Source organism: Hypanus sabinus, chromosome 25, assembly GCF_030144855.1.
Source record: "Hypanus sabinus isolate sHypSab1 chromosome 25, sHypSab1.hap1, whole genome shotgun sequence".
Classification (NCBI taxonomy): domain Eukaryota; kingdom Metazoa; phylum Chordata; class Chondrichthyes; order Myliobatiformes; family Dasyatidae; genus Hypanus; species Hypanus sabinus.
In genome coordinates, this window is record NC_082730.1 from 13,543,355 (window position 1) to 13,571,173 (window position 27,819).

Genomic DNA, 27,819 nt, shown 5'->3' on the forward strand with positions numbered 1-27,819 from the left:
GCTTGTATTTACTGTGATTGCCTACGCAATAAAGGAATCTCAGGATTGCACATGATGTACAGATAGATGTCCTTTGATAATAAATTCACTTTGTACTTTGAATGCAGGCTTCGATATCTAAGTGATGAAAGATGGAAAGGAAAGCCACGTACAATAAACAAGTGTTTGTAAAATTTTAATATCATCATGGAAGTAAAGAATAGCACAATCATTTAAACACGAAAAGTGATCACACAAATAATAAAAAAACCTAGAGACTAGTAAATCCTTCTTCAGCTGTGAAATTAGATTTAAAAAATGTAAACCAGCTTGTCAATAGTATTATAGAAAATACATTAGGTAAATTATATTCTGATTTCTAAACAACTGAATGTAGATTTCATGTTTTAAATTCAGTAGCTATTACATTTGATATTTTAAAACATAATTCTATAGGTTATTGTCAAGTTCTAGATGAAAATGTACAAAAACAAATTGGATTTCAAAGTCTCATTTGCAGAAATGCAGACTCCAGTGTTGCTTAAATGTCAGGGAACACTTCTTGTTGACCAAAAAGAGTTTAGAGAACAATTTATTATTAACTTGGCATAAAATGCAATGCTGTCTTCTTCCCAGTTACCCATTCTAGCACAACTAATAGATTCAATGAAGCCTCAGATCCCCTACGTGATAAATTATGAAGATCCAGTTCATTCTCTGCCTCTGATTGATTGTGTGTTTTACACTATACACTGTATGTTTCTTCTTTACACTCTTACACTCAAGTGTAAGACTCAATGTCACACAGATAAGCCACGCTGCTCAGCCAGGCAAAGGGTTTTGACTACATAGTCTAAGGTTATAGCACTTAAATTAAGAGAAAAATCATTCTACCTGATTTTTCAGTGATTAAAGTATCCAATTGTCTGGATGCCAATTGGCTCTCCACTTGAAGGCATCTTGCAATGGTGCTAATTGGTGATCAAGTTGTATTACACAGGCGTCCTCATCAATTCCAATTTGAGTTAAATGTTAATGGGAATTAATGTTAATTCTTAAATAATCTCGTTTACACATTGCAGACATAAACCTCCACAGATGTGTATGGACAATGCATGATGTCGAACTGCGGACAAATTAATACTTCAAGTTTGATGTTTGGTGAAATTAGTTGGAGTTTGTACCTTGAGGATAATAATCAGACTGCATTCAATATAAAGATCATGTGAAAATTCAATTTCTGACTATACCATTCAATATAGAAATTATGAAAGAATAACTGGCCTTTCGAATGTTTACGTTTCATATGAGTCTCACCCCAGCCCAGGTACAGCTTTTCTCTATTACTACATATTCTGTCCTTTATCATTTATGTTCTTAAAGGAAACGATTATCTACCTTTACCACACCATTTTGCGATGCACTCTACATTCTCCCTACTCATTGGCCTGCTTAATCTAAAATGAATGATGAAAAATATTCTTTCACAGATGTCTGCCTTGCTCAAAACTCCCATTTATCTGTCTTTTCTGCAAATGGAGCAGTACTGGAACAAAGCTGATCAAAGATTTACTGGGAAATAAATGTTTAATTGTATGAATTCAAGATTTTCAGGATGGAACTCATCCTGGTGTGGGAAGGCCATTTAAATCTGTTATTTTGAGAGTGTTGCTTTAATCTTAAATTAAGGAACATTATCTTTGCTAAGTCAACACTCCACATCAAGGAAATGTCAGAAAAATGAGAAACACCAAGGAAATTGGTAACCTTCTGAGCTCCTCCAGCATTTTGTGTGTGTTAATCTGGATTTCCAGCATCTGCAGAATCTGTGTTTGTGATGATCAGTTGATCTACTGTGTAGTGTCAATAAGAATAATTCAAACTGCCACCACTCATCGTCAAATGCTGTGACAGAGTGGTGCTAACACAAACGCTTTATGATTGCTGACTGTAATACAAATGATTTTTAGCAATATTCAGTTGTAAATTGTTAACTCTTCGTTTCTGCAATTGGCAATGTGTGGTTAATTGGTGCTTGATTATTGCCACTGTACTCTTGGTTACAGCAAGATAGGGTTGGCATCCAATTGTAGGAAACAAGAGTCTAACTTCTACTCCTCTCTAAATGCGCTAATGAAGAATATGAGTAGCACTCATTCAGAACTGGAATAGCAAGTTGTGTCAACGTTGCATTAATACTTCTCAGGTTCCCAGCCGGGTCCAGGTGTCAATTTTAACCAATGTTTCAATGACAGACTCCCTGATGAAGATGACGGAGCTTGTCATTGAAATGTCACTTAAAGTCGACACCCGGACCCAACTGGAAGCCCGAGAACAGTTTATGTGTAATATACGCCACAAAATCACTAGATCATTGTGTCAATACCAGTTCTTTCCAATCTAGTAACAACTTGTGTTATCTCCACTGATTACCAAATTTAGTAATCAATGGTATATTACCTCCTACTACCAAATTCTGTCAACAATAGCTATAATACCATTTATACCCAGCTGCAATATTTAATGATGGCAACACAATGCATTTCCAACTACAGTAAATAACAAACAAGAGAAAGTCTGCAGGTGCTGGAAATCCGAGCAACACACACAAGATGCAGGAGGAACTCAGCAGGTCAGGCAGCATCTATGGAAATGAATAAACAGTCGCCTTTTTCAGGCCGAGGCCCTTTTATCAACACTCATTCCCAGTTTTGAAAACCATTATTGCTAACATCCCTTTTGCCTCACTACAGTAACTAATACTCTAAACATTTCCCATTAACAACTTGAAATAGGAAAACAATAGTGTAAATGGCAACTAATTGTCAACTGCAGTAACTAACAATAGCATTATCTCTCACAAAATGCTGGAGGTCAGGCAGCATCTGTGGAGAGGATGAAAGGTTTCAGACCAAAATGTCGGCTCTTTATTCCTTTCCATAGATGCTGCCTGAGCTGTTGAGTTCCTCCAGCATTTTATGTGTGTTGCTCTGGATTTCGAGCATCTGCAGAATCTCTTGTGTTTATGGCATTATCAGTGCTGTACTTATTAATAGTGTTCACACCCCGGAGTTCTAACTTATTTTAACAATAATGCAACCGACAACCAGAGTAACCAACTGGTTTAACACCACTCAGCTTCAGTTGCCACAACCATTACTAATTCCCAATCAAATGGTAACCCATGTTACACTTCTTTAACTATTGAAAAACATTAATACTGTACTATCACGGACCATTGCTCAGTCATTATTAGTCTCGACACTCTGCATCCCCAATTGCAGCAAACAATCATAAGCATCCCTTATTGTCAGCTGTGACAACCAATCGTGACAATGCCATTCATTCCATCTGCAGTAGACAATGATATCATCACCATTCTTTGACAACTCTCTTTGCAAATTATGTTAATGACTTTTGGTTGCATTGCCCAGTGCTATTAGCAACATGCACTCCCATCTGCACCAAGAATTACGTATCAATATCACTCATTTTGAACCGGGGTTACTAACCTGTCTCCAGTTACCCTAGCCATTCTTTTTTATTGAATCATGGTAATTGCAGTGACCATTTGTGCTCATGCCTCATTTCCAACTCAAAAGCAGAAGAGATTCTGCAGATGCCGGACATCCAGAACAACAGAGACACACAAAATGCTGGAGGAACTGAGCCGGTCAGCATCTATGGAGAGGGATAAAGAAAGGACTGCTGATCCCCCTCTCTATAGATGCTGCCTGACCTGCTGAGTACCTCCAGCATTTTGTGTATGTGTGTCATTCACAATTGCAGTAATTAAGTGCAGTTTTGACAGAAGCTTTTACCAAGGGGCAGTATTGGTAAGTCTCATGGGCCAGTTGTTCAGAACTCCTCTTGTTTATCAGTAGCTCAGCCTGGAGGCTGGCAGCGAAGCAAAGGGCTGGACAGTCTGGTTGGCCAACAGAGTGCAAGGAAGTGTTTCACATTGCTGCATCACAGCAAATCATGTGCAACTACTGTATCTGAGCACTTTTAACACAGCACAAAACCTGAAGTGAAGAACACCAGTCGTAGTATCTAAATCGCATTGAGTGCAAGCATATGCACTACCTTCAGACAATGAAGCACAGTTAGGTGTAAGCTTAACTAAATATTAAATAGTGAAGAGTCAGGAAGAAATTGTAGTTGTGCACCTTTTTGCATGTTATTCTGGGGCACTATGTATCAGAATGGCACAGCCATAGTACATGAGACACCAGAGAAAAACTTAGGACTGACCATTAGCTATTGTGTTTCATGCTTTCACTCCCCCGCTTCTAATCTAATGGAGCTTTCTCTTTGTCCCTGATTTGACTATTTGTCTGAGACTAACTCTCTAGTTACTAAGGAAGTCAGTGTTGACTATTAGGTTATGTAGGTAGGTGAAAAAGTAGGTCATAGAGTCATAGAACGCTACAGCACAGAAACGGCCCTTCGGCCCATCCACTCATTCAGTTACGAAAGGTCATTCCGTGATTCAATTGGATCACGGCTGATTTGTTTCTTGGATCCAGATCACCCAGCCTAATAAATAACTAACAATCTCTGTTCTGAGTTTTTCAATTGACACCCCCTTCACCCCCCCCCCCCCCACCCCATAAGCATGCATACCTCAGCAGATTTTTGGGAGAGAGAATTCCATATTTCCACTCCATGCTCGGTGAAGAAATGATGTCTAATATTGCCCCTGAAAAACTGAGTTCTAGCTTACTTCCCCTTAATCCTGAGCCCTTCCCGAAATGAAGTAGATTCTCTCTGTCCACCCAACGTAAGTTCAAAGGGCAAATGAGTGCCTAGGATTCATGGCATGGGTACGCATTGGGAAAATCTGGCAGTGTGTTCTGTGACTTATCTGATACGCGGTGGCTGGATAGAACGCACTAAGTGATAAACGTATCCAAATGGAGCAAATTACGATTTACAAGGACGCTGTTCTGCGGAAAACGGGGCAGACGTTAGGTGGAGCAGAATGTTTACTTTTTGAATGCAATTGTAGAATACTCTATTTGTTCTGAAGCTGGAGGCTCGATAACTGATGGCTTGCTCTCCTCCGGGCTGCTGGAAGGGTTCACATTATCGTACGTGGCGGAGTCTTCCTGAGGGTGGCCAGTAGGCTGAATCGCCACAGTGGCATAGGTAACTCCAGCTTCCTTCTCTTTGGAGAGCTGCAGACAGAGAATGAGACGAACTGTTAACTCTTCAGTAAAATTATATTGGCTTTAATTACTCCCAGAGTAAAAAAGGGGTTATGGTATAAAACTACATAATCGCTATATCTACAGTATTGTACTTTGGTGTAGCAGGTACTGTTGTGGTCTCCATATCAAGAGGGCAGATGTATAACCTGGAGTATTGTATACAGTTCTGGTTGCCCCATTATAAGAAAGATGTTGAGACTGTGGAGAGGGTGCAGAAGAGATTTACCAGGATGCTGCCTGGATTAAAAGGCATGTGCTACAACGAGAGTTTGGACAAACTTGGATTGCTTCTCTGGAATGGCAAAGGCTGAGGTGAGATCCGATAGAGGTTTATAAGTTTACGAGAGGCAAAGACAGAGCAGACAGTATCTTTTTCCCAGGGTTGAAATGCCTAATATCAGAGTGCATGTGTTTAAGGTGAGACGGGGTAAGTTTGCAGGAGATGTGAGGGGCAAGTTTTCTTTTTGCAAAGAGTGGTGGGTGTCTGAGATACAGTGCCTAGGATGGTGGTAGAGGCAGACACATTAGGGAATTTAAAGAGACTTTCAGAGAGGCACACGAGCGTGAGGGAAATGGGTGGATATGGACCTTGTGCGGGCAAAAGGGATTACTTTAGTTAGCCATTTCATCACTAATGGTGGTCCAGTACAACATTGTGGGCCGAAGGTCCTCTTCCTGCACTGTACTGTTCTACGTTCAATTAACCAGGGAACAAAGTGTTAAGAATATTGATATCTGGGATAAATTCCTTGGAGAGGGTTACCCAATGCAGAGGGGAGTTTTAGAAGACCAAGAAGTGATCCCATAGAATCATAGAAACAACACAAAAACATTCCTTCACACCACTCAGTGTATGCAACCATAAAGCAACCATCTTTACACTAATCCACCCTAATTCACTTCATCCTCAACTCACTGAAGGTTCTGTCCACTCCACTCCACTCTTCAAGAAGGGAGAGAGACAGAAGAAAGGAAACCATAGGCCAGTTAGTCTGATACCAGTGACTGGGAAGAAGTTGGAGTCAATTATTAAAGATGAGATCTCGGGGGTACTTGGAGGCACATGATAAGAAAGGCCATAGTCATTATGGTTTCCTTCAGGGGAAAATCTTGCCTGACAAATCTGTTGGAATTCCAAGAAGAAATAACAAGCAGGATAGACAAAGGAAAATCGCTGGATGTTGTGTATTTGGATTTTCAGGCCTTTGATAAGGTGTCACACATAAGGCTGCTTAACATGTTTTGAGTCCATGGTATTACTGGAAAGATTCTAGCATGGATAAAACAGTGGCTAATTGGCAGGAGGCAAAGAGCGAAAATAAAGAGAGGTTTCTCTGGCTGGCAGCTGGTAACTATTGGTGTTCCACATGGGTCTGTGTTGGGACCGATTCCTCTTACGTAACATGTCAATGATTTGGATGATGGAATTGATGGCTTTGTTGGAAAGTTTGATGACAATATGAAGACAGGTGGAGGGGCAGGTAGTTTTGAGGAAGTAGAGATGTTACAGAAAGACTTAGACAGATTAGGAGCATGGGCAAAGAAATAGCAGATTGGAATACAGAGTCGGGAAGTGTATGGTCATGCACTTTGGTAGAAAAAAATGAAAGGCTTGACTATTTCCTAAATGGAGAGGAAGTACAAAAACTAAGGTGCAAAGGAACTTGGGAGACCTTGTGCAGGATTCCCTAAATATTAATTTGTAGGTTGAATCTGCAGTGAAGAAGGCAAATGCAATGTTAGCATTCATTTCAAGAGAATTAGAATATAAAAGCAAGGATGTAATGTTGAGACTTTATAAAGCACTGGTGTGGTCTCACTTGGAGTATTGTGAGCAGTTTTTGGCCTCTTATTTTAAAAAAGATGTGCTGAAACTGGAGACGGTTCAAAGGAGGTTCACGAAAATGATTCCAGGATTGAACAGCTTGTCATATGAAGAGTGTTTGATGGCTCTGGGCCTGTATTCGCTGGAATTCAGAAGAATGAGGAGTGATCTCATTGAAACCTATCGAATGTTTCCTATGGTGGGAGAGTCTAAGAGCAGAGGTCAGCCTCAGAATAGAGGTGTGTCCTTTTAGAACAGAGAGAATGAATTTATTTAGCCAGTGAGTGGTGAATCTGTGGAATTCTTTGCCACAGGTAACTGTGGAGGTCAAGTCTATGTACAAACGTTTGTATATTTAAGGCAGAGGTTGATAGATTCTTGATTGGTCACGGCATGAAGAGATACGGGGAGAAGACAAGACATTGGGGCTGAGAGGAAAGTTGGAACAGCCATGATGAAATGGCAGATCAATGGGCCAAATTGCCTAATTCTGCTCCAATATCTTAGCGTCTTATCGTCTTATTATTTGACTCTACTAACATGTTCTGCACATCTTTTGGATTTGGGGGAAGCTGAAGCACTTGAAGAAACTAGCTTTGTAAAAGGAAGAACATGGAAACTCTACACAAATACCATTTGAACCCGGTATCCGAATGTGTGAGTCAGCAGCTCTATGTTGTCTTGCATTGGCACAAATGAGTAATTGGTTTATCAGTTTCACAGGTACTGAATTACAGTGAAAATTTTGCTTTACATACTGCCCATAAAGATCAATTTAGTTTGACTGTGCATTGATGTACTACAAGGTAAAAATATTAATACAGTAAATTGTTACAGGAGAATGGGCTTGAGAGGCATAAGTAGCGACCAGTTAGCGTGACACTAGTAAAGCTCAAGGCATCAAAGTTCAGAGTTCAAATTCGTCGCTATCTGTAAGGGGTCTGTACATACTTCTTGTGACTGTGTGGGTTTCCTCCAGGTGCACCAGTTTCCTCCCACCTTCCAAAGATATACTGGTTAGTAGGTCAATTGGTTATTGTAAATTGTCCAGTGATTAGACTAAGGTTAAGTTAGGGGGTTGCTGGGTGGCGTCCCTCACTGGGCCAGAAGGGCCTGCTTGGGCTGTATCTCTTAATAAAAAAAAATCCATGATGGAATGGTGGATCACACTCGATGGGCCAAATGGCCTCATTCTCTTCCTACACCTTATGGTGCTGTGATCTTAAGCTCATGGAGTACACGGTTTAGGAGAAGGTAGAAGATGGGAGGCTGTTCTCTTGAGCTGAAGGGTATGGAACAATGGGGCTCACTCTCAGAACAAGAAGCCAGGCACACGAATGTATCAAAATCTTCTGCAGCTTAGTGTGAACATGTTGTTACACTCGTGAAGTGATGTGAGATGCTTCACTACTTTGATGGCAGTAAACACAGAGCAGTTGTTGATTTGGGGCAGCACAGTGCATGGAGGATAGCGTAATGTTATTACAATGCCAGCAAACTGGATTCATTCTCTGCCGCTGCCAATGAGGAGTTTGTACATTCTCCAGTGGCTGTGTGGGCTTCCTCTGGGTGCTCCAGTGTCCTCCCACATTCCAACAGCCTACAGGTTAGTAGGTTACTTGGTCACATCGGTGTAATTTGGCATTGTGGGCTCGTCGGGATGTAAGAGCCTGGTACTGTGCAGTATCGCCAGATAAAACATAAAATGTATATATATATATATATATACACACACACATTATCAAAACATGTATGCAATATACAACACCAAAATGTTGTATATATATATATACACACACATACACACACCAGAGCTATTTATATATATATCATATCCACAGTGGGAATGTATTCTTTAAATGGGATATGTAATCTTTTTAATGTAATTGGATTTCTGGGTCTTGGGCAAGGTTTAATTGATGTGGTTTATGGATTGAACTAGTTCATGTTATGATGTGTTTCTGGTTTTTGATCACTTTTTTGCTGCTATTTTGGGCAATTTTGATCAGGGCAGCCTGCAGATAATGAACTAAGCTGAACTGAATATGCCAGGACCCTCTCGATTTTGTGCTTTATATTCTGTTTCTCACTCATTTTTTTTGGTTGCCGTTTGTGCGACTGGTTTTTATTTGCACATGTGGGAAGGGAGTTAATGTTTTTCTTTGAATGGGTTCCGTGCTTTTCTTTGTTTCATAACTGCCTGTAAGGAAGACGAATTTTGGTGTTGTATATTGCATACATGTTTTGATAATAAATGTAGTTTGAATCATGAAATGGGTAACGTAATCTTCAAATGGTATGGCCGACTCCAAAACATCTTATTGTCAAGAGTGCAAACACAAGGAAATCTGCAGATGCTGGAAATTCAAGCAACACACACAAAATGCTGGTGGAACGCAGTAGGCCAGGCAGCATCTATGGGAAGAAGTACAGTCGACATTTCGGGCTGAGACCTTTCGTCAGGACTAACTGAAAGAAGTTAGTCTTGATGAAGGATCTTGGCCTGAAATGTCGACTGTACTTCTTCCTATAGATGCTGTCTGGCCTACTGCGTTCCACCAGCATTTTGTGCATTGTCAAGAGTGTGCAGCCTTACCACAGAGTTTGACTTCGGAATAGAATTCTCAGCAGTTGACTCCTTCTCCTTATCTAAAAATACAAACATAACCAAAATAAATAAGACCAGCTTGAAACATGCTTAGTCAAATGCAAATTTTAACTTCCACTGGAACTTCAGATAGGAAAAGGAGAACTGAAATACATGGTGTGTCAATTTTCTGGAAGAATCCGATCTATTCTTCGTAAGTTGACAACACTTCAGACTTTGTGTAATGGTTTAAATCACTACTCACAATAAATCTTTACATGGAAGTCATGAGTGTTAAACAGGGACTTTGTTTTGGCTATTGTTAAGCAAACTACGTCAGTCATGTGTGTGAACTTAAATCTCTTTATATATTCTGAATCTGTTGCACTGTTTAATTCCCATTCATTCACTGTGAACTAGATTGTATAATAATTTTCAGATTTGGGTATAGTTGGTGATTGCCTTTTTCTATGCATAATGTATTAGGTGTCTATTCAAATTTCTTATGGGCATGTAAAAGGCAACTGTCTCATTCCTTGTTGTTTCAAGGAAGGTCCATATGAGAATGGTTACTGGGTTGAAGGACTTTGCTTGGAAACAAAGGCTGGAGTAAGTGGGAATGTTTTCTTTGGGGAAGGCTGAGAGGATAATTGGATAGAAGCATATAAAGTGCTGAGGTTGGTGGACAAAGTGGATAATGGGAGACTGCAGAAACTGGCTATCTTGAGTAATGCCCACAAAATATTGGGGGACACAGCAGCTCAGACGGTATCTACGGAGGGGAATAAACAGTTGTCATTTTGGTCTGAGACATATTGGGATTGGAAAGGAAGGGCAGAAAGCCAGATTGGCTTCTTTCTTTCCAGTCTCAATGGAGGTTCTCGACCCAAAATGTCAACTGTTTATTTCTTTCCATGGATGTTGTCTGATCTTCTGAGTTCCTCAAGCATTTTGTGCGTTTGGATGGTGGGAGGCTGTTCCAGTTGGCAGAGTAGTCAGGGACTAAAGGTATCAATATAAAATAAAGGAGAAGAAAAGTAAAAGTCATGTCAGGAATTGCTTTGTTATGCAACATGTGGTTGGAATCTGGACTGCACTGCCTGCAGATGTGGAGAAGGTAGGCTTCCTTGTAGCCTTCAAAAGAGAATTAGATAAATGTGTGGCGAAGAATGATTTGAAGAATGGGCTGGTATGGAACTCACTAGTGAGTTACATTGGTTGAAAGCTGGCAAAGACATGATGGGCCCAATTGCTTCCTCCTGTGTTGTAATCATTCTCTGATTCCATAATCTGGACTGATGCTGCATGGCTAACCAGAGGGAATGCTTCAATATGGACATATATTTAAGGCAGAGATCGATAGATTCTTGATTAGTCAGGGCATGAAGGGAAGTGGGAAGCAGGCAGGAGATTAGGTCTGAGAAGGAAAATGGATCAGCCATGATGAGATTGCTGAGCTGACTTGATAGGCCAGATGGCCTAATTCTGCTCCTATATCGTATGGTCATGTGACATCAAGGGAATGCCCTTCAGTTGGACAAAAATGATTACCAAGGCACCACTTGGAAGAGCAGAAGCTAATCCTGATATCCTTTAACCAACGCCACCAAACAGATAATCTCATCGTTATCTCTTTGCTCTTTGCTGTACTTTTGCCTTGACTGCCATATTTTCCTCCAATAGCACTGTGATGGCATTTCAACCATTATTCATTCTTTATAAAGTAGTCAGGACAATTTGTGGTGAGAAATGTACAATATATGTATAAGTCTGATCGGTTCAGTTGTTCTCTGATCTTGGCAATTTATTTGCAAAGTTCCATCACAAGGGGACATCATCCTCACATGGTGATGAAATGTTTGAAGATGGATGCCAAGACCGGAGAACGACTCAACCCAACCATCAACCACCTGAGCTACACATTTTCCGAGTTATTTCCAAGTATAAATATATTTCTCCATGGAAGAATTCCTTCAAGGGCATCTGAACTGCAATACTGGTCTTATTTTGATGTTGCCGGCTGCTCATTTATTCTCTAATCTTGTAATTCTGCACCTTATCTAATTACACGTCTGCCTTCCTTTCTGAGTTTCCATCACGGTTTGTAAGTATCCACTGGATTCATTTAGTATTGGCTTGTAGTCTCTCTGGTTGGCTCCACTTAAATCCAACTCACACACACAAGAACATTTTCATAGAACAGGGAGGCAAATGCAAGGCAGAACTTATATGAACTGTTACTCTGCAGATTTACCATTTCCTGTCTGATGGTTATACCAGCATCCTATCTCCCTATCATACTGGAAAATGCTACTGATGCATATGTTAAAATGCCCTTTCCTGAGACTTTTGAACTCTTGTTAGAATTGATCCCACTCACCTGTCTCTTGCCCTTCAATTGCCTGCATCCCTTTAAATTCCACTTTGCAGCCATCCATATGTTCATTCAGAGCTGTGAATAATTAAATGCAAAGGCTGACCCTCAAAGATTGAGCCCAGTCAATAATTATCATTCCAGTGAAAAGTGAACCAGTTGTAAACTACTTTAGACCAATCATATTGATTGGGCTAGATTTGGTTACTATTCAGCTTTGCTTCACTTGAAGGAGACAACTTCATTTCCCCAGGCCATCAGACTCCTCAATACCCAGAGTCTAGACTGACAACTACATCATTTATTATTATGTTGAAATTTGTCCTCTTCTGTGCCTACTGTCTTGCTATTATTAATTAATTAATTAATCATTGCACTGTCCTGCACGAGGAAATCTGCAAATGCTGGAAATTCAAGCAACACACACAAAATGCTAGTGGAACGCAGAACGTCAGTCAGCATCTATAGGGAGAAGCACTGTCGACATTTCGGCCGAGACCCTGACGAAGGGTCTTGGCCTGAAACGTCGACAGCTCTTCTCCCTATAGATGCTGCCTGACCTGTTGCGTTCCACCAGCATTTTGTGTGTGTTGATTGTACTGCCCTGCACTGTTTTGTGCATTTTATGTAGTCCTGTGAAGGTCTGTAGTCTAGTGTAGTTTTTGTGTTGTTTTATGTAGTCTTGTGTCTCACGTAGTCTAGTGTAGTTCTGTGTTGTTTAATGTAGCACCATGGTCCTGGAGGAATGTTGTTTCGTTTTTACTGTGTACTGTACCAGCAGTTTAATCGTCGAAATGACAATGAAAAGTGACTTGACTTAAGATCAAATTTTACACAGAAATCACTGAATTTAAGACCCTCCTTATATTGTAGGATATTGGATATGTTGGAATTTTGGACTAATGTAATTTGTGCCTCATCTAACTATCCTTCTGCTCAAACCAAACAAAAATATAGAACACACACACACTAGGCAGCATCTACAGAAGTGAATAAGCAGTCGATGTTTTGGGCCGAGACTCTTCTTCAGGACTGGGAAGGAAGGCAGAAGATGCCGGAATAAAAAGGTGGGAAGAGGAGAAGGATGCTAGATAGAAGATGATAGGTAAAGGTAGGGTGGGGATGGTCAAGGGCTGGAGAAAAAGGAATCTGACAGATGAGGAGAGTGGGCAATAGGAGAAAGGGAAAGGAAAAACCCCCCTCACAGACCAAAAATGCAATATATGCATTAAAGCAATTCAATAAAATTACTTAGCAGGTAATCAGATAGTGCCTGTTTTAACAAAAGAACAATTTAATGTGTTCCAGCTCACTTATTCAGTGTGTTGATAATTGTTCAAGAAAGTATAATTGTTTTGTTTCTTTCTGCAGTACCAAACAGGGGGATGGCCTTGACTCTGATAGATTGCTGACAAGCAGTCCTTTTAATTAACAAATAAAAATCACCTTTGTGTTGCTAACGTGACTCCCAAACATTTTGTTAATCATCAGCAAGAAACAATGCACGTTGCATTGTGTCACACACAAATTGTCGCCATGTCACTGGCAAGCCTGTCACCATTATATTGTGCTGAATAGACAGTGCAACAGAACTCCTATTCTTCCCAGAGAGATGAAGGAGGTTCCATCACTTTTGGCTGACTCTTTTATTGAGATCTATGCCAGAATAAAATAAAAAAAAGTGAGGTTATTTAAATTAAATTCTGAGAAGAGTTCTGCCTGACAACACACATATAGTTCTTGAGTTCAAATGCAAGTGCATCATAGCAAATCAAGATATAACAATTTAAGTTTGTTTTACATCATGTGATTAGTGTTTCTTTGTAGTAAGGATTTACCTTAATGCAAAAAAATTTGCTTTATTTTCTGAACTTACCTTTATTTTTCTGCTTTCTCACTTTTTTCAAAACTAGTACCAGGAGTCCAAGGGACACCGTAGTTAGTATTCCGAACACAAGTCCAAGTATTATGAAAAGCCTTGGTTTTTATGAAAAAGAGAGCAAAAAGAACAGTAAGAACAGAATGTATCAGCCAATTATGCACCATGAAAGATGATGGTTAATCATTTATGAAATATAATTTACCTGATATAATGGCTAACATCAGATTACAATCTAGGACACTGAAGCTAACTTCAGTGCAGCTGAATGTTGGGAGTGTGTTCAACTGGCAGTCAATAATTTTTTTATGTGTTTAACCCTAGCAACCAATGTGGAATTACCCCACCTCCCCCATGAAAAGCAAAGTGGCATTGAGTCAGTGATCCTTCCACAATGTTTTAATAATAGATGGAGTTCTGATAAAGAGACATTGATTGCGTTCCCGCTCCCTTGCTGAAGCCCCAAGGACATAATCAATGTCTCTTTATCAGAACTCCTTCTATCATAAAGTAACATTGGTTCACTGGTAACAGTGGCATTCCCTAGAAGCCCATTGACAATTGATCTCACTCTTACCAGTTACCAACATTATTCTGCTCAGCCACAGAGAGACCTATGATTTTACGACCGAATATAAAAAAAATGAACTCCCTTCCTCGTTCCTCAACCACATAAATGACTCTACTGCAGCTTTTTAAAAAAAATTTCCAGTCAAAGTAAATTTATTATCAGTGTCACCAAATACTACCCTGAGATTCATTTTCAAGCAGGAACTCAAAGCAGAGCAAAGAAAAACCATAGAATCAATGAAAAATTACAATGATAAACAGCAATTGTTATTTCACAATTGATTGATCCTCTGTACAATTTTTATAGTCTCAGCCGGCATGTGCTTTTGCTGAAACATGCTCATGGATATTGCTATCATAGGCATAAATACACAGAGTACAAATGCCATGAAGATTAACTTTATAATGACAGATAGACCCTCACAGTGGTAGTACTGTTATTAAATCGAACAGTGATATCATAAAATCTACCTCAGATATTCTCTTTTCATTGGGCAAAATATATAAAAACCTGACAGCAGGCTCAAGGACAGCAACTATCATGCCATCTGGTGGTATGACTACTGAATAGTCTCCTGAAACAAAAAGATGAACTCTTAACTTCATAATCTATCTTGTTATGACCTTGCACCTTATTGTCTGACTGCACTGCACTTTCTCTGTAATTGTAACACTTCTTGTCTTCATTTTAATATTGTTTTACCTTGGACTACCTCAATACACCATTGTAATGAAATGATCTGTATGGACAGCATGCAAAACAATATTTTACATTGTCCCTCTGTACACCTGATAATAATAAGACAATTTACTAAACCAATTGCTAATTTACAAATTAGTGAATTGCACTTTCTAGTTTTATTCCCTTTAGTAGGTTTATGACATATATTATATTTGGGTGCAAACTAAAGTAAAAGCAAAAGCCTGAATGAGGTTGTGTTGTAGAAAATGTAATTCTGGAGTAACACACTCATGCTGGAGGAACTCAGCAGGTCAGGCTGCATCTATTAAGAAGAATCAACAGTTGACGTTTTGGGCCAAGAGTCTTCATTAGGTCCCGATGAAGGGTCCCGGTCTGAAATGTCAACAGTTTATTCCCCAACATTTTATGTGTGTTGCTCTAGATTTCCAACATTTCCAACTGAGAATCTCTTGTTCTTTGAATTCTGGAAACTAATATTAAATGATGTGTTGAAGATTTCTTCCAGTCTATGCTGAAGATTTGTGCAGACCCAGCTGGGTACTGGTGAAAGATGGAAAGACACCCCAAATTTGGCAGTTTGATAGTTTATTGGTAGGTTGATCTCCAAGTTTGCTGGTGATTAATGAAAATGATGCTGTTCGAGATTGTCACCAGATTACGCTTAATGTCAGTCTTCTGGAATATATTTTATCAGTTGTTAATTTATGTATGGTAATATTATTTTATGTGTTGTGTGAGTTATGTATATGTATTGTGTTGTACACCTTGGTCTGGAGGAACGTTGTTTTGTTTGAACTTGAACTTGATGGGGGAGGGTCAATTTTCACTCTTCAGCTGATGGTTCAACAGGAATCGATGGAAATTAGGGAATATCTGTGAATCTCTGTAACAGTTAACTGGTGGGGGCAGAAAAATGAACCCTCAATACTGTGCTGCACTGAACTGATGGCATGCACTAGCAGGTGAATGGCAAGTCATCTGGCCCTAAGGTCGACCACTGAGCTCAGCACTAGGGCACATGTGGAGCCAAGGATGGCCACAAACTCTTCCCCTCTGCTTTACCCCTCGCAAAACTGGTGCATCTGGCAACATCCTATTTTGCTTAGTGGGGAGTCATTGAGTTTCACAAAAAAAGTACCTGGAATTACCCATGTTTCCCACTTGAAATTTTCATCCATTTACACATTGACAATTTTTAACATTTTATCAATGTTATAAATTAGCTTATTTGTTACATGTACATCGAAGTGCTAACACATACAGTGAAATGCAGCATTTTGCATCCAAGACCAATACAGTGCGAGGATTGAGCTGGACGTGTTACCACGCTTCCAGTGCCCACATAGCATTACCATAACTCACTAACCCCAACTCTAATCCACCCAGCTTTAGAAAACGGGAGGAAGCTGGAGAACCCAGAGGAAACCCACACAGTCATGAGGAGAGCATACAAAATCCTTACAGACAGCAATGGGAATTGAATCCTGTTTGTTGATTGTTGATGCTATAGAGCGATTGCACAAACCGATACAATACTGTGCCATCCCTTATCGATTTATTTTATTAAACACTCCATAGTTTTCTTCAAATGGTTTTCAAAGCAACCTGGAATCAGTGCAAGGGACTGTGGCAGGGCAAGCTGTCTGAGGAGTATTGGGTTGTTTGGTTGCCCTGACCAAGTTTCCACAGCAGGGTCACCACTCACAGAAGGCTCTTTCGGGAAGGTGGGCAGCAGGAGTGAGGAGATGGGTGAGACGCTGGGAAGCTTGTGGCTACATAAGAGAAATCAGGCTGCTGGCATCTCACAAGAGATGGGAGCTGGGCTCAGGGCAATGAAAACCCTGCTGAGTAGGTGCCCTTTCTCTCCATGTGTACAGTCCACAACAAGGAAGCTATCTCCTTGATGGTAAAGAAAACTGAAAAAAAAATTGAGCCCACATAAAATTGGAGCACCAGCCGTTCCCACTATCAAAGACTTCTTCCATCATTATGTACCTCCACCATCTGGGACAGGCCCTATCATCATTACTACCAACAGGGAGAAGGTATAGGAGCCTGGAGACCTGTAGTTAACATTTTAGAAAAGAGCTTCTTCCTCTCTGCCATCAGACTTCTGAACTGTCTTTGAACCCATGAACACAACTCATTTTATTTCTGTTCTTTCTCCACATTATTTATTTGTTTATTTTTGTGCATTTTTATATTTGTATGATCTTGCACTGCACAGCTGCCACAAAACAACATATGTCAGTGATAATAAATCTCACTTATAACAGCATGGTTGTAACATCAACATACCCACCTGTCCCTTATGACCTTTCACCCCCTTACCTAACAAATACTTCTTTCCAAAATTCAGAGGTTTCAATTGAACTACCCTTTGAGGAAGAAAGGTTCAAAGACTCGTAAACTAAGAGAAATGGCTTCATGTTAACTCTGCCTGATATGGATGATCCTTGAATTTTAAACAGTGGTTCCTAATTCTAGATTCTCTCACAAGAGGGAGTAGTATATTCATGTCCAGACTCTCAACACTCTTGCATGTTTTCATCTAGTTTCCTCTCAAACTTCCCTATTCCAGTGGATACAAACTATCTGCCCAAACTTCCTTTAAAAGACTTCCAGGTATTAATCTATAAAGTTGGATATGTAGGAGGGTGAAAATTTTAACAGATTGGATAGGTAGAGTGCATTTTCCCTCAAACAAAGGTGGCTGAGAGATGAGGCAAATAAAGTTCTGAGAGGCACAGGGAGGTAGATAGAAAATAATCTGTTTCCCATGGTAAGGGTGTCTAAAGGCAAAGGGTAAAGGTGGGAGTGCAGAGATTTAAAGGGGATAGTGGAGCAGTAAAACTAACGACTTTTATCCAGACAGGTAATTGACTGAGCATGACATAAAGGGATCTGAACTTATTGAATGGAATTAGTATAGATAAGCAAGATGACCAGTATATAACTGGAAGATCAAATGGCTTGTTCTTTGCTGTACGTTTCACCGATTCTATGACTCTACAGCACTGTGTAAAAGTTTTAGGCACATGTATATCGTTAGGATGCCGAAGATTTTTACACAGTACCATGGTAGTTTTATTTATTGCACTGTACAGCTTTTGCACGAAGCAAATTCAGGACAAATGTGAGTGATGGTAAACCTAATTCTGATGTGGGTCTTTATTGTGAGCTAATAGTGGGGAGGAGGCAGGGAGAGGGGAATCGTGGTTGTGATAAAGGGAAGGGAGAGGGGAGGAAGTGGGAAGAACTAGAGAGACATTCTGTAATGATCAATAAACTAGTTGTTTGGAATCAAGTGACCTTCCCTGGTGGTCTGAGTATGTGTCCACCCGCAACTTCCCCCCAACCGCCCCTGGCACTCCTTCTCTGCCACCTGTTCCACACCCCTCCCACGCCACTCCACCCTCACCATGCCCAAAATCCTCTGCTCCCACCAGGTTTACAAACTCGATCCCTACTTCACATTGACAAATACAGAGCTGTGCTAAAGTCTTTGGCAGCCTAGCTATACTCGTATGTACCTGTATGTGCCCAAGTCTTTTACACAGATTCATTAAGGTCTCAGTAATATCCCATTTTATTACTTTGTTGTATTTGGGTTGGTCCACAACAAGAAAATGGACATTTACCTGAGTTTTTGTTTGTCTGTAGGAAGTAACTTTTGACCTGTTAAAAACATATAAAAGCATTATTTTGCTATTTATGCATTTCTTGATTCATTTTCAACTGTTATCATGAAATACAGATAAATAAAAAGCTCATTGTGCTAGACTAACAAGGGAAATTTTCAAGAGAAAACAGAGAAGAAGATGTATAATCTGTGAATTTCAGGTTTTTCTTTGTTCTTTCTCCAACACACTTTTACTAATTTACCAACTGTTCAGCTCCATAGGCAGAACATCACTTTGGCGGCTCTGTTATCACCTTCTCAGAGATTTCCCTTAGTCCTATCTATTTTTAGCACCTTCTGTGGTAAACTATGTATACCTGTCTGGACACGCCCCTCTGCTGACTGCTCCTGTGGCTCCTCCCACTGACCCCTGTATAAAGGCGATTGGAGGCACTGCTCCCCCCTCAGTCTCCGAGATGCTGTGCTCCATTTTGCTGCTAATAAAAGCCTATCATTCACCTCCTGTCTCTGAGAGTTATTGATGGTGCATCAGTTTCTCTGAAGCTTAAAAAATAGAAACTAACAGTTTTCTCACACCTTCTGACGTGATAAATGACCTTCAATTTGAATGATAACTCTGTATCTCTTTCCAAATATGCTCCCTACCCTGCTGATTGTTACCACCATTTTCAATTGAGTTCTGCTTGATCCATTATAAGGAAAAGAGCAAATGGAGAAGGAGAAAACAAAGTGATATATAAAACTTGATCTACCTTTCATAATCTTACACAGCTTTGTTTCTTACTCTCCAACTGCCTTCATAATCTGTCAACCAAGTGGTTTAATAAACAACATATCACCGTGGCAATTCTGCACTCACTCTCTCAGATATATCACAACCTCATCCTTTTGCAACTTAAAACTACTTTTTTTATATTCAGTTTTCCAGTTTGATGAATGACCTTCAAACTGAAACAAACCATCTTTCTGCAGATGCTACCTGACCTACTGAGTGTTTTCAGCATTTTCTGATTTTAATTAGGATTTCCAGCATTTGCAGTTTTTAAAATATTTTCATTGTCTATTAAAATGGTCCACTTATCCTCTGTGATATCAGTTTTCTTCTGTACGATTAGAGCTCCATTCTTTCAGGCAAATGGAGGTGACTCCAACATATTTCTACCTTGTCGATGGTGAACTGGCACTGGGGAGTCAGCGGGTGAGATACCCAGCCTCTGTCCTGATCTTGGGACCAGAGAATTAATGATTATTCCATTTGTGTCGAGATACAGCATACTACATGCCCAATGAGGCTACGCTACCCAACAATACCCATGTGATTAATTAACCTATTTACCTGTACATCTTTGGAATGTGTGGGGAAACCAGAGCACCTGGAGGAACCCCACACGGTCATGGGGAGAACCTACAAACTCATCATAGGCAGTGATAGAATGGAACCTGGGTTCCCTGGCACTATAATAGAGTCATGCCAACTGCTATACTAACATGTCGCCCACTAATGTAACTAATTTGACTCAGTTTCTCACATACAAAAATGTAAAGGTGAATGTCAGACATGTTAACAAACATAAATTTGACCAAACAAATCATTCTGTTACACACAAAATGCTGGAAGAACTCAGCATGACAGGCAGCATCTATGGAAAGGAATAAACATTCAATACTTGAGGCCAAGACCTGATAAAAGGTCTTGCACAACACATTAACTGTTTATTCATTTCCATAGATGCTATCTGACCTGCTGAGTTCTTCCAGAATATTGTATGTGTCACTCTGGATTTCCTGCATCTGCAGAACCTCTTGTGCTTTAAATCACTCTGATAGGTTAATAAAGGCAGTTAGAGGGAAAAAACAAAAAAATGACCATATAAAAGAACAAACACAAAATACTGGAGGAACTCAGCAGGTCAGGAACCACCTATGGAGAGGAATAAACATCGACTGTTCATTCCTCTCCATAGATGCTGCCTGACCTGCTGAGTTCCTCCAGTATTTTGTGTTTGTTCCTTTGGATTTCCATCATCTGCAGAATATCTTAAATTTATGCAAAGGATATACAAGTCTGGGACTTGCAGGTCAGAGTAATACCTTACCTTCACGAACTTTAAGTTCTACGGCACTTAAAGGATCCAGAAGATGAGGCTTTTCTATTCCACACCAATACCAACCCTTATCACTTTTTGTTAATCTCTCTATTTGTATTGTAAGTTCTCCTTTTAGGTTGTTAGCTGCAATGGTTATTCTGCCATCTCCACTTTTCATCTCAGGGCCTTGCGTTTGTACTAAAACAGTACAGGTCCTGCGGTAGTATCCTTTGCACCAGTACTTCTGATAGTTTCTGAAAAACGTGTTAAACTTGCAAACGATTTCAACTCTATGTCCCACCGTTCCAGTTTTCACACTCGGTCCAGTTATGTCAGCGTATGTCACTGTAAGTGTGAAAATATAACATGTTGTAAAGCACAAGAGGTAAATGCTTATACTGCTGTGCACAAAATAGCTTATATAAAGAAGTAAGGGTTGGCATGGAAATGTTGGCTGAAGGGGCTATTTATGAGCTTTATGAGTCTTTGAATCCATTTAATTGAAACCCTCATGTAATTGCCATATACACTCGTTGGCCACCTTACGAGGGGTGATTGATAAGTTCATGGCATAAGGTAGAAGGAGATGAGTTATTAACTTAAAACTTTCTGCATAATCGAAGAGTTACTCTGCATGTGCATGTAACAAGAGTTGTATAACTCATCCCCTTCTACCTTAAACCACAAACTTATCAATCACCCATCTGTGGGCACTTTCTGGAGGTCCAAGATCCGTCTGCTCCACGACCACTGGACTAAGTGTGTAAATGTAGGAGGGGAATATATTGAAAAATAAATGTCCTAGGTTTTCTAAAAATGACTCCTTCTACCTTAGGCCACAAACTTATCAATCATCCCTTGTATTAGGTACCTCTGTACCTTGTAAAGTGGCTTCTGAGTGTATGTCAATAAGGCCATAAGATATAGGAGCAGAATCGGGCCATTTGGCCCATTGAGTCTGCTCCTCCAAACCACCATGGCTGATTTATTATCCCTCTCAGCGCCATTGCATTAACTGCTCCACTCATTTTCCTTCCTCTGATCCTGTCTTTCATTTCCCTTGCCCTTCACACTTACTCTCTCTCTGCCTGGCTATCTTCTGGTCTAACTGTTTTACTTATAGTTGATTACATCTGTCCATGCACAGATCTATAAGTTGCTGAGTTTTATTTTCTTCTAAAGTCTAACAGGCAAAGAATTACAAAACCACATTAGCTTGAAGACCACAGTCTGGGTCAGGAATGTTGGATGAGCGATCAGCTGGGGAATTCGCAGTGGGCCTGGAGGGTGTACGTGGGGTAAATTCTGATCTGTAACTAAAATCCAGCCCTTGGACTTGGAGTTGGGTGAAAACATCTAATACTGTTGCCTGGATTGGAAAACAAGTCTTATGAGGCAAGGTTAGCAGAACTGAGGCTTCCTGTTTGGAGCACAGAAGGATGAGAGGGGACTTGACAGAGGTCTACAAGATTATGAGAGGCACAGATAAGGTGGATAGCCAGTACCTGTTTCCCAGGGCACAAATAGGAAACACCAGAGGGCATATGTACAAAGTTCAGTGAGGGAAGTTTAGGGGAGACATCAGGGGTAAGTTCTTTACACAGAGGGTTGTGGGTGCCTGGAATGACTTGCCAGGGGGGTGATGGCGTCTGAAACATTAGGGGTACTTAAGAGCCTCTTGGACAGGCACATGGATGAAAGAAAGATAGAGGGTTACGGGGTAGAATGGGTTTAGTACTTTTTTTAAGGGAATATATATGGGTCGGCACAATATCAAGGGCCGAAGGGCCTGTACTGTGCTGTAGTATTCTAGTGTTGTAGTGTCTAGTGTCACTTGCAGTGCGCATGTGAGTGAATGAAGAATGAGGGCCATTATGATATGATACTCGGATAAAGAGCTGATTCAGGTTTACATTTATTTATCAAGCGTACAATGAAATGTGATGTTTGCATTAACAATGAATATAGCCTAAGGATGGGTGTGGGGTAGCCACAGGCAAATGTCGCCACAGATTGAATTCTAGCTTTGCTGGGCCATTTCCAATAATAGTTAACATTTAACCATGTTTTTATGGGTCTGGAGTCAGAAATAAGCCAAACTTGATAAATGTGGCAGGTTTCCTTATCAGAGGACAGTTAGTGAGAAGTGTTGATTTTTATTAAAATCCTGTAACTTCATGGACACTGATGCCACTTTATCAAAAATAATCAAGTTTATGTTATTATCCACTGTACGTCTTGAACTATCCAGAGAAATAAGCTGCCTACTCATATCCAAGTAATCATCAGCTGGCTGCTACCTTTGCAGGAGCTGAAGCAACCCACAATTCTGGCTGCTGTGACTGATCAACACAGGCCAGAGTCAACTATAGGATACCTTGGTCTGAAGGTTTACAAGAAAAGGAAATGAGTCAGACTGAAAGCCACTACACTTGCATTATTATGCACATTGTGGAAGTCTGTGCGGTGATTTTGGTTTAATTTTGTTTTAATGATCTGTCTTGTTCTCCAAGTCTCTCCAGTCACTCTGCAATCATAACCATTAAGATGTTTATTGATGGTAAAAAGTCGTTCAGTTTTTAGCCATGATAATATTGACCTATTTTTTATTTAAGCTCTGCAGTGCCATGGCTTGTTTGCTGTGAAATCCTTTCCTGCTCATTTGTTATTTGACTTCACCAACACACTTTCCAACAGACTCCTGAGTTCAAGGATATCTACAGATCTGCTGTCTGTGCTCAAAGTCACCAGAAGTTCCATTCATCCATCCATTACTCTTGTGTTGGCTGGCCACATTAACAAGCTGGCAATTTTACCTGAAGAGCATTTTGACTGGTTGTATCATGAACTGGTATGAAGGCTCCAATGCATAGGATTGAAAGACAATGCAGTGCTGCTGATTCAGCCGGCTTCACCATAATCACGAGCCTCCCCACCATTGAGGACGTCTTCGAAAGGCAGTTCCTCAAGAGGTCCATGAGCCTGAAGACACATAGCTTCTTCCACTCTGCTATCAGATTGCTGAATGGTCCACAAACCCAACCACACTATTCCTCTTTTGCATTATCTATCTATCCATATATACCTATCTATGTATGTATTTAACTACTTATTTATTTGTTAACTTATTTTTATTGTAAATTATCGTAATTTTTTATGTATTGTACTGTACTGCTGCCACAAAGCAGCAAATTTCACAACATATGTTAGTGATAGTAAACCTGATTCTGATTTTGATTCCTTGCTTTTAAATCTTTCCATTGTCTCACAGTAACACCACCAGCTCTCACTCTCCTCCATCGCTCCCATCCTCACTTTCTCCATTCAGTTTCTTTGATATCGCTGAACACATTCATTGCTGGCCTTAAATTGATCTATCGTTTCTCCCACCAGAGGCCATGACTTTAGCTGTCTAGGCCCTCAAGCCCCTGAGCTCCTACCCTAAGCCACTCCTGCTTCTCTACCTCTTTTTTCTCTTACGTTTCTCTTCAAACTACCTCCAACTAATCTTTGGTCACTGTCCAAATATCTGCTTACGTGCTTGGCATCCAAAGTTAGTTGTTAGCAATCCTGTGAAGCGGCTTGCTTTGTTGAATGTGTCATTTCAATGGAAGGTCTTGTTGTGACAAATGTTTCTGTAAAGTTTTCAAATACAAAAGAACTTGATCTCACTCATAGTTAAGTAGCTCAAAGTGTTCCGGGAAGTAGGTGACCATACAACTTATGTGTGCTCACCACTGCTTTGTGAGGCTGTATTTTTTTAATGCCTCGATGGCAGGAGAATTAGGTAGGGAGGAATAGTAAATCAGCCATGATCAAACAGTGGATAAAAATTGATGAATTGAATGGTCTAATTCTGCTCCAGCGTCCTATGGACTTAATGCATCACATATCTTCAAGAGGTGGAGCTTCCTCTTTGGTTTGTAATGGGTGACCAAAAAAAAACTGGCATCCATTTTCATAAGGCTGGCATTCCGAGACTCCTTGGAAAATCCCTCCCCTTTTAGCCAATGGGATTAATGTCGAATATAAAGTGAACAGAAACATTATTTGATCTGCAATGCTTTCAATAGGCTGTATAAAATTCTACATCAGTAATCATACTACACACACACACACACACACACGGTGCTGGATGAACTCAACAGGTCAGGTAGAATCTATGGGTAGGATGTGTCTCGGCCCAAATCATCAATTGTTTATTCCCCAGTATTTTGTGTGTGTTGCTCTAGATGTCAAGCATCTACAGTACCTCTTGTGCTTCGAATTCTGGAGTCTGTTTTGAAGCTAATGTCAAATAATATGTTGAAGATTTCTTCCAGTCTATGCTAAAGGTTTACACAGAAATATCTGTACACTGGTCAATGATGGAAAACCACCTCAATTTTGACAGGCTGACAGGATCTGATGAAGGGTCCCTGCTTGAAACATTGACTGCTTATTCTGCTCCGTAGACACTTCCTGACCTGCTGAGTTACTGCAGCTTTTGTGCGTTACTCTGGATTTACAAAATCTACAGAATCTCTTGAATTTGTTATTTATGTTGAATTCCATTCTACCAGGCCAGCCTATTAAGAGCATTTAGCCAAGTCTGATTATGACACTTTGAGTTAAAACCAATCAATTCAGGAGATTGGAGATTCTTAGATTCTAACAAGTTAATTTCAGTCCACCACCCAGTCCTACCAGCAACCTCTTAAAGGCTCTTAGCACATTTTTTAAATCATGAAACATAATGACTCAGTCTATCACCTCAATACATAAAATTTAGAATAATTTATTGGCAGATGATAATATTAACAGAAGACTGTACTTGTAATACCTTCCATGGTTTGACATTGTTTCAAAGTGTTTCTAGACAAGGAAATGCTTTCTTTTTGATGAGCAAATGCCATTTTAATGTAAGAATCCTAGCAGCTATGTGTGCTCAGCAAGATGTCAGAAACGGTTATGTGCTTATAACCAGGTTATTTTCTATGCTGTTGACTAAGGAATAAAATTGGTTGTGAAAGGGCTGACTTCTATGCTCTTAGGAGAAACACTATCATTGGTCTTTTTAATGTTTCTTCTGAGTGATGCTAACTCTGGCTGCACTACACTCCTTGGTGGAATGCACAGATAATGCCAAAAGGTGCTTGCAATAACGTGATATTTTACAGAAACCGTAATTCTTTAACAAAACAATGAATAAAAGCAATCTGTGTTTGGTATAAGAGCAGTATCATGGATTTCAAAGTGCTGGTCTTATTGCATATCTGTGCACTTGTAATGCTACAGTGATACTGTAATTACCATTGGGATGAAAAAAGTATCTGCCTATTGCTTAAGAAATGCCCAAGTAAAATCGGCATAACCCAAGGGTTCCCAGCTAGGTGTCCACAGGCCCCTCAGTCAATGGAATAAAAAAGCTTGGTAAACCCTGGCATCACTGAAACTTGAGTGGAACCAAGCTCTGCTGCTCATATTACTGAGTGTTGTCCAAAGACATCAACCTTAAGCAAACTTGGCCTATTACAAATAAAGAAGTGATTTCACTTCATATAAATCAGCTGAGCAGAATTACTTATAAAGAGGCTGAATCTTTTAACTAATTGGTTGCTGACCAGTCTGACAGATGCCAGGAACTGAAATCCCCTTGTCAGCTCAAAAGTGTATAAGGTTGCTTCATGTAAGCCACAGCTTAATGGCTCTTTATTACAAATCAGCAAAGCCAGATGTCAGACATTGCCTCTGTGTTGTACAGAGTTATACAATGTTATACTATGTTAACTAGCAGTTAAAATCTTACTTCCCGGTTAAGAGTGTTTTTAAATGGTAACAAAAATCTTTATAATTCAGTTTTGTTATTTGAGGATATTACAGGAACTGAAAGCTTTAAAACTGGGTTTAGATATATTCTGTTTATTAATTATGACTCTCCAAAACATTGCACTTAAATTGATTTTAAAAGATCATTTTACATTCTCGATTATGCTCTTGACAGGAGTATTATTTACATTTTATCTGGTTTAACAAATCAGTGACATAAATGGGGTACATCGCTATAAATTTTACCAAATGAAGCACAATGCCCTTTTAGTCCAGGATTCTGTCTGCAGTGCTTTATTGGATGACGGACCTCAACTTGGCCATGTTTAAATTCTGGTCGCCTGGCAATTATGCCAAATATTTTGTTTCTCTGTTATTACTGCTGAAAAGTGGCACAGATTAACATTTCTCCGAGAGTTAAGGAAAAATTCTATTTTGATAGGCATCAAAAATTCTGTTGCCAGAATTCCTCACAGATTTCAGTTCTGGTCAGATAGATGCAAACTTACATTACTTCTTTAACTCAATATTTCACAACACGATACTACATTTACAATGCTTTGAAAAATCTAAATAAGATCAATGTTTTCTTACCTGAGAGGAAAGCCACCAATAATAGAAGAGTCATACCCATTTTTAATTACTGTTGTTAATTCCAATTTGCAAACAGCCCTTTTGTTTGCACAAGTCCTACTTCTGCTCTGCTGTGTCCAAACTTTCACTTCCCCTCCACACTTGCCAGATCATGACCTCCAACTGAAACTGAGAATAGAAAGTGCAGGTTTGGGTTTTGACAGCCCCAGAGTTTGCAACATGTTTTGTGTGAATAAATGAGTACCAAGGCATTCATTGTACAACACCCAGGCCAATGTGAAAGCCTAATTGTTTTCTTTCTGAGCCTTGTTGGACGAATTGTATCAACTGTTTAATTGTTAGTGACAAAATGGCTGCTGTGAGTTTAAAAATTACAGCTTTTGCAATCTCTATTAAATAGTTCCAACCCTGCACAATGCATTTTAAAGATATGAATTGATTTAATATTTGCTGAAAAAATCGTCCATTTTCTTTCTTGAGAGTATTTGTCTATGTCTTTGTGCTTGGAAGGTTTTAAACACTTTCATTTAAACATTATAAGTGTTCAGAGCCAGATA

General features: G+C 39.8%; 1 protein-coding gene across 2 annotated transcripts; it reads right to left on the bottom strand.

The window, feature by feature from the left end:
- Window positions 1-4,605: 4,605 nt before the first annotated feature.
- Window positions 4,606-27,364, bottom strand: LOC132381276 (CMRF35-like molecule 1). 2 transcript variants are annotated; one of them, XM_059950658.1, is made up of 7 exons: window positions 27,263-27,364; window positions 20,870-21,205; window positions 18,772-18,808; window positions 13,855-13,955; window positions 11,985-12,056; window positions 9,614-9,666; window positions 4,606-5,159 (listed from the first exon to the last, which is right to left on the bottom strand). In XM_059950658.1, exons 1-7 carry the CDS (start codon window positions 27,300-27,302, stop codon window positions 4,968-4,970), a joined length of 831 nt encoding a protein of 276 aa, XP_059806641.1. In that variant the 5' UTR covers window positions 27,303-27,364; the 3' UTR covers window positions 4,606-4,967. The 2 variants fall into 2 exon arrangements, with proteins under 2 accessions (XP_059806641.1, XP_059806642.1); XM_059950659.1 differs by lacking the exon at window positions 11,985-12,056.
- Window positions 27,365-27,819: the final 455 nt, after the last annotated feature.

Coding starts and splice junctions, on each gene's coding strand:
- LOC132381276 (XM_059950658.1), bottom strand. CDS start 27,302: ATGGGTATGACTCTTCTATTATTGGTGGCTTTCCTCTCAG. Junction 18,809..20,869: donor AGAACTTAAAGTTCGTGAAG/GTAAGGTATTAC, acceptor TGTTTTTAACAG/GTCAAAAGTTACTTCCTACA. Junction 5,160..9,613: donor TTCCGAAGTCAAACTCTGTG/GTAAGGCTGCAC, acceptor CTCTGTCTGCAG/CTCTCCAAAGAGAAGGAAGC.